This window comes from Stenella coeruleoalba (assembly GCF_951394435.1).
Source record: "Stenella coeruleoalba genome assembly, chromosome: 1".
Taxonomy (NCBI): domain Eukaryota; kingdom Metazoa; phylum Chordata; class Mammalia; order Artiodactyla; family Delphinidae; genus Stenella; species Stenella coeruleoalba.
In genome coordinates, this window is record NC_137169.1 from 176,794,611 (window position 1) to 176,813,279 (window position 18,669).

General features: G+C 34.6%; 1 protein-coding gene across 4 annotated transcripts in view; it reads left to right on the forward strand.

Moving 5' to 3' along the window:
- Positions 1 to 18,669, forward strand: part of ACBD6 (acyl-CoA binding domain containing 6) — a 228,571-nt gene that overhangs the window by 81,782 nt on the left and 128,120 nt on the right. For 3 of the 4 annotated variants that reach the window (XM_079929795.1, XM_079929797.1, XM_079929798.1), the window contains exons 5-7: positions 1,958 to 2,063; positions 4,125 to 4,154; positions 16,666 to 16,755. In XM_079929795.1, coding sequence (XP_079785921.1) covers positions 1,958 to 2,063; positions 4,125 to 4,154; positions 16,666 to 16,755 — 226 coding nt within the window. The remainder of the gene's footprint in view (positions 1 to 1,957; positions 2,064 to 4,124; positions 4,155 to 16,665; positions 16,756 to 18,669) is intronic. The other variant, XM_079929796.1, reaches the window with a different exon arrangement.

The following is an 18,669-nucleotide window of genomic DNA, read 5'->3' on the forward strand; positions in this document are numbered from 1 at the left end:
TGCTGAATGCACTTTTTCATAGAAAGTATTTTTTGTGATAGTTAAATATAGCTAAAATACTGTTATATGCAGCCTTAATTTAAAAAATCAGACTTCTCCTTTCAGGGGTTTTGGCCTCAGACTTCACTATTTTCTTCCAGAGTAAGTGATCTGGAAAAGCATTTTCTCTTTTGCAAATGAACATTTTCAAGAGACCCTATTTTTTTTAAAAACGTGATTTTCTTCCTGGAAACGTAGCTCATTTTCTCCAGCTTGAAGCAGGCTGTTTCTCCTCTGTATTCTGATAGGCCTTTTTAAAGATCCAATTTTACCTTATGTTAATGGTATATATATTTTTTATCATCTCAACCATACTGTACATGTATTGAATGCAAAGTTTCTTGCTTATCCTTATCATCTCTTATCACCAGAATCTTGTCCAGTGCCTTGCATGTAGTAGGTGCTCAATTAAATACATGACACGTGTAAGGAAGGCTTAGACTGTTAATGCCAAAGTAGTGTGTTTTAAGTTAATTACCTCTGACTAGAAATAACTTTTTTTTTTTTGCGGTACGTGGGCCTCTCACTGTTGTGGCCTCTCCCGTTGCGGAGCACAGGCTCCGGACGCACAGGCTCAGCGGCCATGGCTCACCGGCCCAGCCGCTCCACGGCATGTGGGATCTTCCCTGACCGGGGCACGAACCCATGTCCCCTGCATCAGCAGGCGGACTCTCAACCACTGCGCCACCAGGGAAGCCCCCTAGAAATAACTTTTTATAGGGTATGAGGTATTGGCTTTTAAGATAGAAGGACTCCTATGGTCAGATGCTTTTTTTCTGATGAATGGAAGCTGTGGCCTTACAGGTTGTAGAACATACTAGTTATAATGTTTGAAACTCAAATTGTATTATTTTATGCCTGTTTAGAAAATGTAGAATAGTTTCATTATTAATATTCCAAATTACTGATCTTTTGGTAATCATAGATCCTTTTGAGAACCTCACTGAAGCTAACTCCCCCTTCCCCACCTACCCACTGCCAACACAGTCAGAAAAATGCATTATGCATCTGCACAGATAATTCTGTATACTATTTTAGAGAACTCATAGACCTCATGTTAAGAACTTCTGCTTTAGATTCTGGAAGAGACTACAGCTTACTAATTGAGATGTAGCTTGATATAATAGAAAAATGGACTATATGCAAAATCAGTTGATCTGAGTAAGTTCTAGCTCTTATCCTACCCTTGATAAATGTGATGCCATTTGACAGGTCATATAACCTCTCCTTACCTATTTCTTTATCTGTGAAGTGAAGCAGCTGTTGGATAAGATTAAGTGAATTAGTACATTGATATGCTTAGAATAGTGCTGAGTACATACTGTGCTTCCCAGTCTTTATTTTTATTATCTCATGAAGAACTTCTGAATTTTGTGATGCTCTAATTATCTTTCCCTTAAGAAAATTACTTTGGTGTGTGTGTATATATGTTCGTGTTGTGTGTGTAATTTCTTAAAAACTTGGATAGCAACCAACTTATCCTTCTGTTATTCTGTAAGAGAAGTAGTAAGCTATGTCCTGATCTTTTGCTACCTCTATACAGGCAACAGTAAATGACCTTCTCGCTGCAGTGCTACAATTGAAAATTCTGAGTCAGAGGATATATGTGCCTGTCAGTGTATAAAAGTAACTGGAGAAAAAGAGCACTGAGAAAATCTACTCAAGATGTTATATTAGTGTACTAGTGTAACTTGTTAAAGCAGATGAAGCTCTTCTGTATAATTATAGTTGCTAGGAACTTTAGTCTTTTCAGAGATTGGATGTATTACGTCTTACTGAAAATCCAGTATTGTTCATGTAAAATTCTTTATAAAAACAGATTCCATTAATGTTTGCGGCAAATAGGTTGTATTAAAAATATGTAACTTTTATGTATTACCTAGTAAGACAAACACTATTTTTTTTTTACTCTAATTAGGGAAGAAGACAAAAACATATTTGATTACTGCAGAGAAAACAACATTGACCATATAACCAAAGTCTTCAAATCAAAAAACGTGGATGTGAATATGAAAGATGAAGAGGTATGAAAAACGTGTCCTGTTAATTATTTTCTTATGCTTTGTTGTTCTGCCCCAGTGCTTTTTTTCTACACAGCAGAGGCCTCTGAACTACAACTCAAACCACATTATGGTTAACAGTATATCAGAATATCTAAATGAGATGGTGTCACCCAGTTAAGATACTTTCTGTATCTGTATCCATCATATTTCTGTCCATTATAGAAGTTACTAGCTGAAACTTGCAGCAGGAAAATAACTTATATTTGTTCATGTTAAAGGGAGAGACTATTAACATATTTATGTGAAATCTATAGGTAATATTAAAATATTTATAAATAGCTTTAGTATATTCTGTCATTATACCTGAAACAAGTAATATTGTCCTTTGCCCAGTAACTGTATTTCTAGAAAACTGTCAAAATTTTGGTAAATCCAATCATTTAAATGCAGGCCCACTATTTAAAGGGATCCTATACTAAATTATTTTGTAAAATATATTACTTATTAATTTATTTATTTTGTGAATAAAACTGTTCACATATTGAGCTTAAACTGTCCCTGAATTATAGTTGTTTAAAAAGGAGCAAAATTTACTAATCACTTTTAATCATTTTTCTCATTCTTTGGTAATTCAGTGAAGATGTTCAAAATGACCAGAAGGTAGCAATTGTTAGGAAGAGGACATGCAGTGATCGTAGATGATGCGTAGAGTAGATGATCAACTTCTGTATTAACTGAGGGCTCTCTGTACAGGTTAGCCCTTAATATTATCTCACTTTTAGGCAGCATCTTTCCTGTAGTATATTTTCAGTGACATCTGGAACTGAAAATGTAAGACTGTAATTCTACAGTAAAGTTTGTTCTCCTATAAATAATGAAAGGAGTCAAGAAAGATGTCGCTAGAGAAAAGTGGAAGCCAGATTGTGAAACAGTAACAGCGGCTCTTCTGATTCCCACTTGGGTTTTTTTTTTGCCTTTCAGGATCAGAATACATTTTATTTTAGTCAGTCAGGCACGATTGCTTCTCCTGATTTTATTGTCGTTTTTAATGTTTGTGCTCATGAGTTAAGATTTTTATGAAGTTAATACATGTAGATAGTTCAAAGGAAATCAAATAGTACTATAAGTCTTACAACAAAAAATGTACTCCCTTATCTGCATCCTTCTCACATTTGATTCTAGCTCCCTTGAGGCAAAAACTTTCAGTGCTTTTAGTTGTTTCTTTTGCAATTTACCTACATAATTCTAAATAATATACTTGTATCTCTTGATTTTGCAAGTCTAAACATTATTGATTTTCTTCTATGTTATATTAGGATTTAGCTCTTTTACTCATCTTCCCCCTCTCTCTCCCCACCCTCTTAACATAGTTATATCACAATTTTTAGTGTCAGTTTTCTGATTGCATCTCTATTATATCAGTGTTTTTATTATTATTACAAATTATACTATAATTAATGTAATATAGTCAATTATGATTATAATGTAACTATTATTATGACTATGTAACTATTGTTTGTTGCTGAGCTATGGACTGTACTATATGTATTAGTCAGCTTTTGCTGTAGTAAAAACAAAACAAACAAAACCCCAAATTTCAGTGGCTAACAACATTTATTTCTTGCTCATATTTCAAAAGCCTTGGAACCAGTTGAGACTCTGCTGGCTTCTACTAGCCTTGTTTGTGCTCAGTTCATCTTGATTTCATATGTCTTCTCATTCTGAGATCTAATCCCAATGGATAGACCCTATATGGGGCAGACAATAAAGGCAGACAGAACCAGACCCCACAAATACATTTAAAGCTTTCCTTGGATGTAGCATGTGTCACATCTACTCATTCCTTTGTCTAAAACAAGTCACAAGGCCAAGCCCCAGGTCACTATAGTAGGAAGTCGGCTTTGATTGCAGGGAAGCAAGGCAAGGGTGGAAAGGGAATGAATAAATTATATAATTATGAATAATGCAATCTACATACAATGGTACAACATTTTGTTTTTCTTAAGGTTAATAATGGCCTCTTTTTTTTTTTCTTGGTCTTCTGTGTTCCTATTGCAATTCTTTCCTCAAATTGTCCAGTAGAGGTCTTCTCTGTACAGTCAAGCACATCAGGTAATCAGTCCCATGGTTTTTTTTAGCAATATTCCTCTGGAACCCTCCTTCCTTCTTCATCTCTAAAGTGGACTGGTTGTTCTCTAGGCCTCTTGCATAGATGTCATTCTGGGATTATGCTTTACCACTGTCTTTGGAATTCTCTTCCCCTTTTTCCTGGATTTTTCTATTTTGTGGATCCCAGGTCTTCATCTTTTATCGTTTACTTCTGTGTTTTGATGGAGTGTCTCCTCCACTAGCGTCCTCTTCTATTTATTTCCTGGTTTTGAAGGAGCATTTCCTTTAGTAGCTTCCTGGGTAAATGTTTTGAGATATTCCTTGTTGAAAATGTTTCTATCAGAGCTCTTGGTGTATTCCATATGCTCAATAAAGATTTGATGAATTATGAGTGAATGAATGACTGAATGAATGAATAAGCAGAAGCAGCATAGTATAATGGTGATGAGCTGGACTACCTGGGTCCGAGTGCTAGCACTGTCACTTCCTAGCTATATGACCTTTGTCAAGTTTGTTCTGTCTCAGTTTCCTAATGTGTACAATGGGAATAATAATAGTACCTGTGTCAGAATTGTTTTGAGTATTATATATAAGGCACTCAAGCAGTACCTGAAACACACATGCCAAGCACTCAAATGTTAGCTGTCTTGATTATCCTTAGTGAATAATATGAATGAAGGATGATGATATAATGAAGAAATGAAGAAACCACAACTGTTTGTTGTAAAGACTTAGTTTTTTTTTTTTTTAAGAGCAGAGCAGTTTTAGGTTTTATAATAAATTTGAGAGGAAGGTACAGAGATTTCCCATATGACCCAACATTATTAACATGGTACTTTTTTTTTTTAAAACCAAGGATGAACCTACATTGATATATCATTATCATCCAAAGTCCATAATTTACTGTAGGGTTCCTCTTGGTGTTGTATATTCTATGTATTTGGACAAATGTATAATGAAATATTCATCATTACAGTATGATACAGACTCTTCACTGCCCTAAAAATCCTATGTGCTCTGAATATTAATATCCCCCACTCCCCTGGCAACCACTGATCTTTTGGTTGTCTCCATAGTTTTGCCTTTTCCAGAAGGCCATATAGTTGGAATCGCATAGTATGTAGTCTTTTCAGATTGGCTTCTTTCACTTAGTAATATGCATTTGAGTTTCCTCCATATCTGATGGCTTGAGAGCTCGTTTCCTTTCAGCACCGAATAATATTCCATTGTCTAGAGGTACCACAGTTTATTTATCCATTCACCTCCTGAGGACTTTTCTTGGTTGCCTCTGAGTTTTGGCAATTATGAATAAAGCTGCTATAAACATCCATGGGTACGTTTTGTGTAGACGTAAGTTTTCAGTTCCTTTGGGTAAATAACAAAGAGTACAGTTTGTAGATGATATGGTAAGAGGATGTTTAGTTTATTAAGAAACCACCAAATTGTCTTGCCAAATGGCTGTGCCATCTTGTATTCCTACCATCCATGAGTGATGTTCTTTTGTTAGGTACGTACACGTTAAGAATAGTTACATCTTCTTGGAGAATTGACCTCTTTATCATTATGTAATACCCTTCTTTATCCCTCATAACTTTACTTACTTCGAAGTTTGCTCTGACTGAAATTAATATAGCTAATCCTGTTTTCCTGTTGTGTGTTAGCATGGTATTTTTTTGTCTGTCCATTTACTTTTGATCTATATGTGCCTATATATTTCAAGTAGGTTTCTTATAGACAGCATATTGTTGAGTTGTGTTTTTGATCCACTCTGACAATCTGTCTTTTAATTGGTACAGTTAGGCCATTGACATTCAAAGTGATTACTGACATAGTTGGATTAATATTTACCATATTTGTTACTGTTTTCTATATGTTGCCCTTATTCTTTGTTCCTGTTTTGGTCTTCCACTCTTTTCCTGCCTTTTGTGGTTTTAATTGAGCATTTAATATGATTCCATTTTCTTTCCTTTCTTAGCATATCAGTTATGCTTTTTTTGACCTTTTATAGTGGTTGTCCTAGAGTTTGCAATATACATTTATAACTAATCTAAGTCCATTTTCAAATAACATGATACTATCATGGGTAGTGTGAGTGCCTTATAAAAACAAAATATTCCTAATTCCTCCCTCCTGTCCCTTGTATCATTGCTGTCACTCATTTCACTTACATAAAAGCATACATAAACATGTATATATGCATACTATATATGCATGTTTGTATATTAGTACACACATAAGATATATATGATACATAAGCATGTATAATCAAATACATTGTTGCTATTATTTTGAACAAACTGTTCTCTTAGATCAATTAAGAGTAAGAAAAATAAAAGTTTTTATTGTACCTTCACTATTCCTGCTTTGATGCTCCTTCTTTCGTTATGTAGATCAGTTTCTGACCTACATTATTTTCCTTCTCTCTAAAGAATTTCTTTTAACATTTCTTGCAAGGGAGGTGTATTGGCAACAGATTTCCTCAAAATTTGTTTGAGAAAGTCTTTACTTCTCCTTCACTTTTGAAGGATAATTTCTCAGGATACAGAGTTCTAGGTTAGCAGGGGTTTTTCCTCAACAGTTTAAATATGTCACTCCACTCTCTTCTCACTTGCATGGTTTCTGAGGAGAAGTCTGATGTAATTCTTATCTTTGTTTCTTTATAAGCAATATGTTTTTTTTCCTCTGGCTTCTTTCAGGGTTTTTCTCTATCTTTGATTTTCTGTAATTTGAAAATGATATGCCTAGTGTAGTTTTTGAAGCATTTATTTTGCTTGGTGTTCTCTGAGCTTCCTGGATATGTGGCTTGGTGTCTAGCATTAATTTGAGGAAATTCAGTCATTATTTCAGGTATTCATCTGTTCCTTTCTCTGTTTCTTCTCCTTCTAGTATCCCCATTATGCATACATTGTATCTTTTGTATTTGTCCCATAGCCCTTGGATATTCTGTTCTGGGTTTTCTTTTTTTTTTTCCCCAGTCTTTGTTTTCACTTCTTAGTTTTCGAGGATTCTATTGATATATCTTCTAACTCAGAGATTCTTTCTTCAGCCATGTCTGGTATACTAATAAGCCCATCACAGGCATTTTTAAAATTTCTGTTACAGTGGTTGTTTTATCTCTATCATTTCTTTTTGGTTACTAGGATTTCCATTTCTCTGCTTACATTGTCTGTCTGTTCTTGCATGGTGTCTGCTTTATTCATTAGAGCCCTTAGCATATTAATCATAGTTGTTTTAAATTCTCAACCTGATAATTCCAGCATCTCTGCCCTGTTTCATTCTGATGTTTACTCTGTTTCTTCAGATTGTGGATTTTTTGCCTTTTGGTTTGTCTTGTAATTTTTACTGATAGCTGGACTTGATATATCAGATAAAAGGAACTGCTATGAATAGGCCCTTAGTAATGCGGTGGTGAGGTGTTGGGGAGAGAAAGTGTTCTATGGTCCTATGGTTCGGTCTCAGTTTTGTAGTGAGCCTATGCCTCTGGACTGGGAATCTCACAAATGTTTCTCTTTTTTTTCCCTCCCCCTTTAGTTGGGACAGAATGGCTGGAGTGGACTGGAGTTGGGTATTTTCCTAACCCCCAGGTCAGTTAGGCTCTGATAATACCCCAACAGGTTAGGTGCTGGTTAGCCAGTTTCCCCTGAAGGCAGGCGGTTTTGAGAACAATAGAGCTTTGGCATATTTCAGAACGGTTAATTTCCCTTCCCCCTGCCAGAAGCCTGAGGGGATGTCTCTCTGACATTTATTGTGGGAACCTGGTCAAGCTCCTAGAAGTAAATCTCACACTATTGGGGGGGTGCGGATAGAGGGGTTGAGTAGATGCCCGTGGAGTTTTTAACCCTCAGAGTTGTCTGCACTGTGCCTCCAGCAATTCATTTATTACGGTCAGGTTTTCTTACCTGGCTCTGGTTCCCCGGCTGGTTTCCACTTGTGAGGCTCTGCTCCAGGATGTCGAATTCATCTATCTGTCTCTCTAGTCTCAGGGGTTTGCCCTGTGTCTTTCCCTTTCTTATGGATCTAAGAATTGTTGATTTTTTCAGTCTCTTCAGCTTTTTTGTTTGTTTGTTAGGATGGAGTGGCAACTTCCTAGCTCCTTATATATGGAACTGGAAACGAAAAGCCCACTTAACTTTTCACAGTCACTTTCACTGGAAATGATTGTGTATGTACTATATTATCCCTGTTAGAATTCTCCATCTTTCAAATAATACTATTTTATACAGTGTGGGTTATGGTTTACAGAGTACTTTCCCCATATTTACAACTCTGTAAGGTACTTTCACTTATTACCGTGTTGTCTTTACAACAGCCCTGTAAGGTAGATGTTATCGTTATTTCACAGACAGGAACTATTTCAGAGATGTACACATTACTTGTTCGAATACATACAACTGCTAAGTGGAAATGCAGGTCTGAGAGAGTGTTCTTTCCACCACTGGATTTAAGAAGGATAATCAATTTCCAGTCGACCCTGCTACTGTTGTGCTCTGATTTGCAACAATTTCTTTTATAAAATAGTCAAATCCACCTGTGACCTCTGCAAGGATCATTGGGCAGCAATGATAGGGATAAAATAAATGTCTAGAACTCAAATAGCTTACACTAAACAACACCATTTTTGTGTGAAAATAAAAGTAACACTTCTAAAATATCTTGCTTCTGTCATTTAGTGACTTTGATATAGTACGGTTTCCCAGGTCTTCCAGTTTGTTACCCATGCAGCTGCCTTTCCCCCAAGTCTGCCAGAACACTTGTGTTTCCATGAACAGATGAAGTGCTTACACATTCATAGACTGAGACGCCCAGAATTCAGTTGGGTTCTCTCATTGCTCCAAGCAGATTTCTGCCCTTTCAGCCATGACAACTCAGGCTGGGCTCTAAATACTGATGGCAAGACCTTTTATTATTAATCAGGGATTTGTATGAATTAATTTAAGAACGTGAGGGAGGTGGGAGCTTAAAATTAACATCCTAAATAAAATAAAGGGTACTGCTTCATGACACTTAAAGCTCTAGCAAATAAAACAAGTTTGCAAGCTTTGATGATGGATTAAAAGTATATAATCTCAAAGTTAAGTTGCTAACTAAATACTTTTAACCCCTTTATCAGAAAAAAGACATTTCCCTACTATAATAAGTTGGGTAACAATTACAATTTTGAAAGGATATCCTGGTCTTCTAGGTGTTTGTCTAATATTTGAGCTTGAGTTATTTCACTACTCATTGCCTAAGATTCTTTGGAATGGTATATGACTTTATTTAAAATGCCATTCAGCAGATTCAGCCCAATTTCAGTCTTTCCCTGAGATGATTAAAAATTACATTTATTGCACTTAAAATTTTTTGTGAGCACATAGAGAAATTTTAATTATAGTCATAACATGATAAGCCACATTTGCACTCCCACATATTGAAATAAACATAATTATTATATTGCCTAAAATGCTTAGAATCTATAGCTATCAAAGCACATGAACATATACATATATATATAAAATGCCTTTTAAATAAAATATTCCTATTCTACAATGAAGTTATTTTATTATGCAGAAGTATAGTTCCTGGTGTGTATCTTTTATTTAAGTTGTAATTGCTACAGATATAGTAAGGCATATATTTCTAATTCGAGAAAATTACATGGTGTTTCCTACTGATATGGTAATTAGGACGCTGTCTATATTTCATGTAATAAAAAAAGTTTTGTAGTTATACTTACTATTCAGGACGCTATAGGTTCCAAGTTTATAGCATCATGGTGTTCTGTGTACTCATTTGTTAAATTACAGCTTTTATTAAATTTTTTAATCATTTGCAGAAATGTTTGGAAATTGAGGTGTAGATAATATGAAGAGAAATGTGAAGATCTAAAAGCTTATACATTTTTTAAAATGGTGCTTCAATTTTTATTTTTTGAGTCAGTTAATATAACTCTTCACACATGCCACATATTTATAGTTCTTCCAAGAAAATATCTTGGATGATTTAAATAATTTATAAAGTGTACTTAATATATGAACAGAATATTTCTTATCAATCATCAGGCACATATTATGTCTGCACAGTTCTTGTCACACAATTTATATCTCAGATTAGTGCCATATACAGTAGACACTGAATACGTGCTTCTTAGTGATATTTAAATAATATTTTATTTATTTCTAATTAATTTATTTTTGGCTGTGTTGGGTCTTCGTTGTGGTGGGCAAGCTTCTCATTGCGGTGTCTTCTCTTGTTGCGGAGCACGGGTTTTAGGTGCGTGGGCTTCAGTAGTTGTGGCACACGGGCTCAGTAGTTGTGGCGCACGGGCTCAGTTGTGGCGCACAGGCTTTAGAGCGCAGGCTCAGTAGTTGTGGTGCATGGGCTTAGTTGCTCCGTGGCACGTGGGATCTTCCCAGACCAGGGCTCAAACTCATGTCCCCTGCATTGGCAGGTGGATTCTTAACCACTGTGCCACCAGGGAAGTTCCTTAAATAGTATTTTAAACTTTTACATTAATCTAAATTTGTTTTAGAACAAATGTAGCAATATAATAATATTTGAATGAATTAGATGACATTATTCCAGTGCAGCTATCATCACTCCCCCCAGAAGCATTCATGCAATTCATTGGTTTTTCTATAGATTTTTTGTCTAATGCACTCAAAAATTTCTCTTTTATTGAGCTGCTACTTTAGTTAAGTTCTTTCTGTTCTTTTGAAAGTCTAATTTTATACCATTTTCCATATGTTTATTGATTCTTTCAAATACTTTGAAGAAGATCACCTTTCTCTTGACTCCATTCCTTTCTGCACTTGCTTTGTTTTAAATTTGTGGCTCATGTCAGAATACAGTTTACATGCTTTTGGTTTGAGAAACTGCTGCAAAATCTGGCAAAACAGACAGTACTAACCTAACAAAGAAGCAAAAGGTTTAAGAGGCAGAGTCAGTGTACTAAGGCTCAATTTATGCTTCTATTTAAGAAAGGAAGGAAAAAATGCATCCTCTTAAATAGCTTTCTACACTTGAGTATATGTTAGTTTGGTTATGTAGTTGATTAACATATTAATTTAAAGGAACTTTATTCACACTAATAATTGAGAAATGCATTCTAAACTGTCAAATTATGCTCATTTGTATTAATACAGGCAGCACCATTTAAAAATCAAGCCTATGGTAATACTTTACACCAGAAACTTGTACTTAATGCAAAATGAGAAAATAGTGAAAGTCATTTAAATCTTATGAGCTTTGGCAGTATACTTTTTTTTTGAATTTTTTATCATGGTAAAATATACATAACAAAATTCACAGATTTAACCATTTTCAAGTGTACAGTTCTGTGTCATTAAGTACTTTTACATTGTTTAACCATCACCACCGTTTTATCTCCAGAACTTTTTCATCTTCCCCAACTGAAATTCTGGACCTATTAAACACTAACTCCTCATTCCTCCCCTTCCCACAGCCCCTTGCAGCCACCATTCTACTTTCTGTGTCTATGAATCTGACTACTCTAGGTACTTCGTGTAAATGGAATCATACAATCATACACAAGCTCTCTTGAGACTGGCTTATTTCAGTTAGCATAATATCTTCAAGGTTCATCCATGTTATAACATGTCAAAGTTTCCTTCCTTTTTAAAAATGAATGATATTTGTATGTATATACTGCATTTTGTTTATCTAAATATCCATCTGTGGACAGTTGGGTTGCTTTCATATTTTGGCTATTGTGAATAATGTGGCTGTGAATGTGGGTGTGCAAATTTTTGTTTGTTTTTTTCCAACACTTTATTATGAAAATTTGTAAACATACAGGAAAGTTGAAAGAATTTTACAGTGAACATCTATATCCCTACCACTAGATTCTACCACTAGTTATTTTACTATGTTTGCTTTATCAATATCTAGCCGTTTCTCCATCCATCAATTGATCTATGTTTTTGATGCATTTCAGAGTATTTTATAGACAATAAATTTTCTTCTAAATGCTTCAGCATACATATCATTAACTAGAGTTCAGTATTAGTTTGGTTTTTCTTTTAAGGTAACATGTATATATACAATGAAATGCACAAATCTGAAGTGCACATTCAATTAATTTTGACAAATGCACATACCTGTGTAACCAAAACTCCTATCAAGATATAGAACGTTACTGTCACCCCAGAAAATTCCCTCATGCCCCATCCCAAGTGGTTCTTTTTCCTAATCGTACAAAGGTAACCACTGTTCTGATAATTCTTCTAGCATAGATTGGTTTTGCCTGTTCTAGAACTTTATATAGATGGAATCATAATATGTACTTTTTTGTGTAAGGCTTCTTTCATTTAGCATAGTGTTTTTGAAGTTCATTGATATTGTCATATAGATCAGTATTCTTCCTTTATATTTCTGACTGATATTCCATTGTATGAATATGAATTCATTGTAGTGTATTTATCCATTATCTTCTGATGGACACCTGGCTACCTTATTATTATCACTGGATTACTTATTATTTTATACAGGATGAAGTAATATCTCCCTTGCTTACTCCTTAACCCTTTAGTTACTAACATTATGGCTTAGTAAATGCTTATAAAGGGAGTTTCTTAAGTAGTGTATTTAAAATCCTTCTGAATTCCCTGATAGCTCAGCAATACCATTTCCTTTTACCTTAGATCTTAGCCAGTGAAGGAGATCAAGTATTCACTTATTTTAAATGTGTATTAGCTTCCATGCTAGCCACATCTTGCGGTCATAAACTGCCACCCAGTCCTACTGCTGTCTGAGTTTTTGAAAGAACGTTGTTGGTTCACTAATGAGAGGTGGGTGGAAGTAGGAGGCTTTGTGTAGTTTCTGGTGGTTGCAGGTGGGGGAGTTCTCACTGTAGCCAGCTGCTACAGTGGCAGCAGCGAAGGGTAGAAGATAGGGATAGGAGAGAGGAGGCAGAGACACTACAGGTTATTGGTAGCTGAAGTCAATCAATTGTAAGTTGAAACCCAATTTTTTGGAGAGAGAAATTCAAGTCAACCTATTTGCAGTATTTCACTTCGTAATTAGACAGTACTATACCATATCATCTTTGATAAAATGGCAACTCTTAACAAATTTAAACATACCAACTTTGCCATGTTTTTGTCTACTGTATGTATGGTGTACATGCTTTGTTTGTATCTGTTCTCAAAATACCCTAAGAACATCAAGTCATTTTATAATACCATCTCTTTTCATTTAATTTGTGATATCCAGGAGAAATCTAATTTTTAAAAATTCTGCATGGTTTAAGAACAAGTAACCAAGGATATCAAAAAAACATATAAAATATTAAGACTCAACTCTGTATTTTCCAGAAGGTATGAAAGTAATACCACTTAATAGGTTAGCTGCCACCCTGCACTTTCCAAGCACTTTAGAGTCATTCATCTGTCTGAGGTAAGACGGTATTTGCACCCTTGGTTAACAGATGGGAACTCTTTCTTCCCTGCTGTGTTTTACTGTATTTGAATTCCAGAATTTATCCAGAGCTCTCCAAACAGTGCTTGTGGTTTTCTGCTGACCTAACAAAGATTCCTTTTAATAATGGCTTTCCCCACAAATGTCCCAAATAGTTCTGCGATATTCTTTCAGAAGTTATTAAAACTAGAAGCAGACAAACAATTGTCAGCTTTTGTGGTAACAGTAAAAATAAATTTAACTTGAAAATTTGTAAGAGATTATATCATTCATAGAAGATAAAACAATTATATCTAAAAATACGTAAAATATCTCATAAGTTTGTATAAAATCTTTAAGCAAATATAAATTTAATGTGCACCTAATTGATGGTTTTCCTTCTGGAAGAGAAATTATGGAATCCTGTATCTAAACTAATTTAGTAAATTTAATAATTGCATTATATTGGTCCATATATGTTTATGGTTAACAAAGAGAAAGGAGAGAAACCACAGGTGTTTATTTACTGATTTTATCAGTAGGGGTTATGAGGATAGATAGATAGATATGCAGATATCTATAGATAGATAGATATCTATAGATAGATAGGCAGATATCTGTAGATAGATAGATAGATATGCAGATATCTTCTCTGCAAATTACTGGTTATTTATTACTTGAACTAATAATCTTAGAGTATGTTTACAGGAACTCTACAATTTGAAGAAGTAAAGAGTTATCACATTCAGATACCTGGTTGTGCTGATCTTTGTTCATTTAAATGCAGGATATTTGAAGGCAAAAATTCCAAAGCCTGATTTACTTTATCTATGCTTATTTACAAGTATGTTTAATCCTGCTCTTGTTTTTGAACTTCTTAATGCTGCATAAAAATATTAATCATTAGGTGGTCTTAATGTAGCTATCTTCAGCCCTTCTGCAGAAAGTCATTATCAGAGAATTCATTCTAATTCAAGGTTAATTAGTGTACCATTAAAATAATGTGTTACAAAAATTAATTACATTGCAGGTCAGAAAACCTGTTAAAAAGCATAGTGTAAATGTCTGAGAGCACATCATCCTCCTTAAAACATTGCTATACAAGTGCCACCCTTCTAGAAAATATATCCAAAGTGAAAATCACTACTGAGGTCCAGTCATAGGTGTTTCGTCTAAAGTAAATTTTTGGCACCACATATGGGAAATATAAAATATAACTCCCCATTAACAGTAAAATGCGTTGCTTGTCTGCTTTCCCACCGAAACAGCTAAGGATTTATAATTTAGCATTAGTCTATGTAACCCTATTGGGTTAAACCTAAGGAGAAATCAGGAATCTGGTTGAGAAATAGAAATTATCTGTACATCTTGTAGTAAAAATACTAGATATATTAATATTATGTTTTCTTACTTAACTATTAGGTACTTCTGGTAGGTTCCCTGTGTAAGTCTATCAGGCATCATTTTAACTATGTAGTAATTCTTGTTAATAATTTAACATAATAGCCATAAAATGTACAGTTATAATTAGAACTAAGAATGATACAGACTTTGACATTTTATCTGATTATTTTAATGTAAAAGCTGTGAAACAATTACATTGAACTATAAAATATTTTATACATTGGTATTAGTTCTGAGAGTCTAATTAGAATATCTATCTATTCGTATAGAGGGTTTTGAAATTAGTGCTCTAGTAACACTAAATCAGTACACGTTAGAGCTGGAGAACATTTACCATAGGCAACTCTATTCTCTACTCCACAATACATTTTTTACTTGGCTTTTAGAATTGTCTCCATTTAAAAAATTTTTAGTGGGCTCTGAGCAAAGTAGTTTTGCTGTTACAATAAACTGTGAATGATTTGCCCACGTTTTAAAATTTTTTGCTTCCCTTCCTCTTCGGATTTTGTGTAAGCCTATTGCAAAACAGATATTCACAGGTAAGTAAAAATAAATTGAGCAAATGAAAGAAAAAGAAAAGGACAATTTGTAAGGAAGAAGTTGTCTTACTTTTTGTTTGTTTGTTTCAAGAATAGTTCCTGGTTTGATTAGTTGAACGAATAGGTATGTGAAGAGAGTCTGTAAGGTGAAGTGTGTGAGTTTAGAAAAGCTTTGTTGAAAAGTGCTTTTTACTTTAAAGTCATCTTTGTCCCAGCTTATATCTCCTTAAATCTTTTCTAAAATGACATAAAGCAGGGATTTCAACTTAATTTGGAAAAACATTCCATTCTTTAAAAAATGACATCACTACCACCCTGAAAAAAGTAGTGTTAAGCCATACATCACTCATTTCTTCAGAAAAGCCCTTAGCTTTGGGGGTTTTGTTTATTCTTTGGACTGAGTAGGCTCCTTTCATTAACTAAACCAAGATGTCTGACAGTGGAGAAAAGAATTAACACATTGAGAGTAACCGTTCATCCTTGGTAGACAACAGTTAAAATTAATGTTTCATATTTAGTACTTTTGTCTCCTGACAGTTAATATCTATTCTGTTTTACAAGTGGCTTTCACAGTCAGCATTTGAAGACAAACACTAGCAGACTTTACTAATGTTTTGGGGATATTTCAGGGTGTAAATTTGGGATATGAAGGGGAAATGCTTAGTTTCAAAGTGATTAAATTTTCTTATATTTTAAGGAATAAACTTGAGTAAATTTAGATAAACTGCATTTAGATTATGATCTCTACCTAGGTTTAAGTACTTATTTTTTTTTTATCCATAGGATTTTTTTCACCAGAAGTGGACATAATTTAAAACTATCTCTTACCTTTATAGAGTACTTCAAAATTTACAAAGCATTATTTTGTAACTCATTCATTCAACAAATGTTATTGGTATTATTGTTGTTAGTGTTACCCCCACGCTGTGGGTGAGGAAGCTGTTCAGGCTGAAGAAAGTCACTGGGCTAGTACAGAACAGATTCCAGAAGTAGAACTCAGGACTTTCTATTGATTTCCAGTCTGCTGATTTTCCCATAGAACATTTTATATCAATCATTCTTAGAATAGTTAATCTACATTTTTGCATATTACTCTGTCTTTCTTCAGACCTTATATCTTTTATATGGTCCCACACTGGATTAACAAATTCATTTATCTTTTTCTGTGTTTTTAGGGCAGAGCTCTACTCCATTGGGCTTGTGATCGAGGACATAAGGAACTAGTCACAGTCCTGCTACAACATAGAGCTGATATTAACTGTCAGGTAAGAGTGATGAAAAGGGAGTTTTTTAAAAAAAAATTGGGGTAAAATCCACATAAAGTAAAATTTACCATATTAACAATTTTAAAGTGTACAGTCGAGTGGCATTTAACAATGTGCAACCATCACTACTGTCTTGTCCTGCAGCATTTTCATCACCCCAGAAGTACGCTTTGTACCCATTAAGCGGTCACTCCCTATTTCCCCCTCACTTTCTCAGTGGATTTGCCTCTTCTAGATATTTCATATAAATGGAGTCATAAAATATGTGGCCTTTGTTTCTGGCTTCCTTCACTTGGCATATTTTCAAGGATTATCCATGTTGTAACATGTAACAGTACTTCATTCCTTTTTGTGGCTAAATAATATTCCGTTGTATGGATAGACCACATTTTATCAATTCATCAGTTGATGAGCAGTTGGGTTGTTTCCACCCTTTGGCAGTTGTGAATAATTGCGGTGAACAATTTGTGTACATGTTTTTGTTTAAACACTTGTTTTCAGTTCTTTTGGTTCTGTACCTAGGAGGAGAATTTAAGTTATATGGTAATTTGATGTTTAACTTTTTGAGGAACCTCCAAACTTTTCCACAGGAGCTACACCATTTTACATTCCCGCCAGCAATTCACGAGTGTTCCAGTTTTTCCACTTCTTCGCCAATACACATTATTTTTCTGTTCATTAGCCATTCTAATGGGCATGAAGTGATATCTCATCATGGTATGGATTTGATTTGCATTTCCCTAATGACTAATGATGCTGAGTATCTTTTCATGTACTTGTTGACAGTTTATATGTCTTCTTTGGAAAAATGTCTATTTAAGTGTTTCACCCCTTTTTAAACTGAGTTGTCTTTTATATTTAAGATCTAAAAATTCTTTATATATATTCTGGACATTAGACCATTATCAGATGTATGATTTGCAGATATCTTCTCCCTTTTCGTGGGCTGTTTTTTCGCTTTCTTAATAGTGCCCTTTGGTGCATGTAAAGTTTTTAATTTTGATGAAGTCCAGTGTATCTATTTCCTTTTGTTGGTTGTGCTTTTGGCATCATACCTAAGAAACCTTTGCCAAATCCAAGGTCATTAAGATTTACCCCGAAATTTTCTTTCTTTCCTTTTCTCTCTTTTTTTTTTGACTGTGGCAAAATATATATAACATAAAATTTACCGCCTTAACCATTTTAAGTGTACAGTTCTGTGGCATTAACTACTTTTACGGTGTTTAACCGTCACCACCATTCATCTCTAGAACCTATTCATCTTCTCCAATTGAAACTCTGTACTCATAACTAGCTCCCCATTCCCCACCCCACCCCCTCAGCCCCTGGCAGCCACCATTCTACTTTCTCTCTTCATGAATTTGACTACTGTAGATACCTCATACAAGTAGAATCATACAATATTTGTCCTTTTGTGACTGGCTTATTTCGCTTAGCATAATGTCTTCAAGGTTCGTCCCTGATGTAGCATGTGTCAGAATTTCTTTCCTTTTTAAAACTAAATAATGTTGCATTGTATGTGTATACCATATTTTGTTTATCCAGATATCCATCTACAGACACTTAGGTGACTTTCATCTTTTGGCTGTTGTGATTAATACTTCTATGAATATGGGTAACAAATGTCTGTTTGAATCCTTGCTTTCACTTCTTTTGAGTATATACCCAGAAGTGGAATTGCTGGATCATATGGTAATTCTTCGTTTAATGTTTTGAAGAATCACCATACCATTTCCACAGTGGCTGCACCATTCTACCTTCCCATCAACAATGCACAATTGTTCCAGTTTCTCCAAATCCTTACCAACACTTGTTATTTTCTGTATTTCTGATATTAGCCGTCCTGGTGGGTGTGAAGTGGTATCTCATTGTGGTTTTAATTTCACTTCCATAATGATTAATGATGTTGAACAT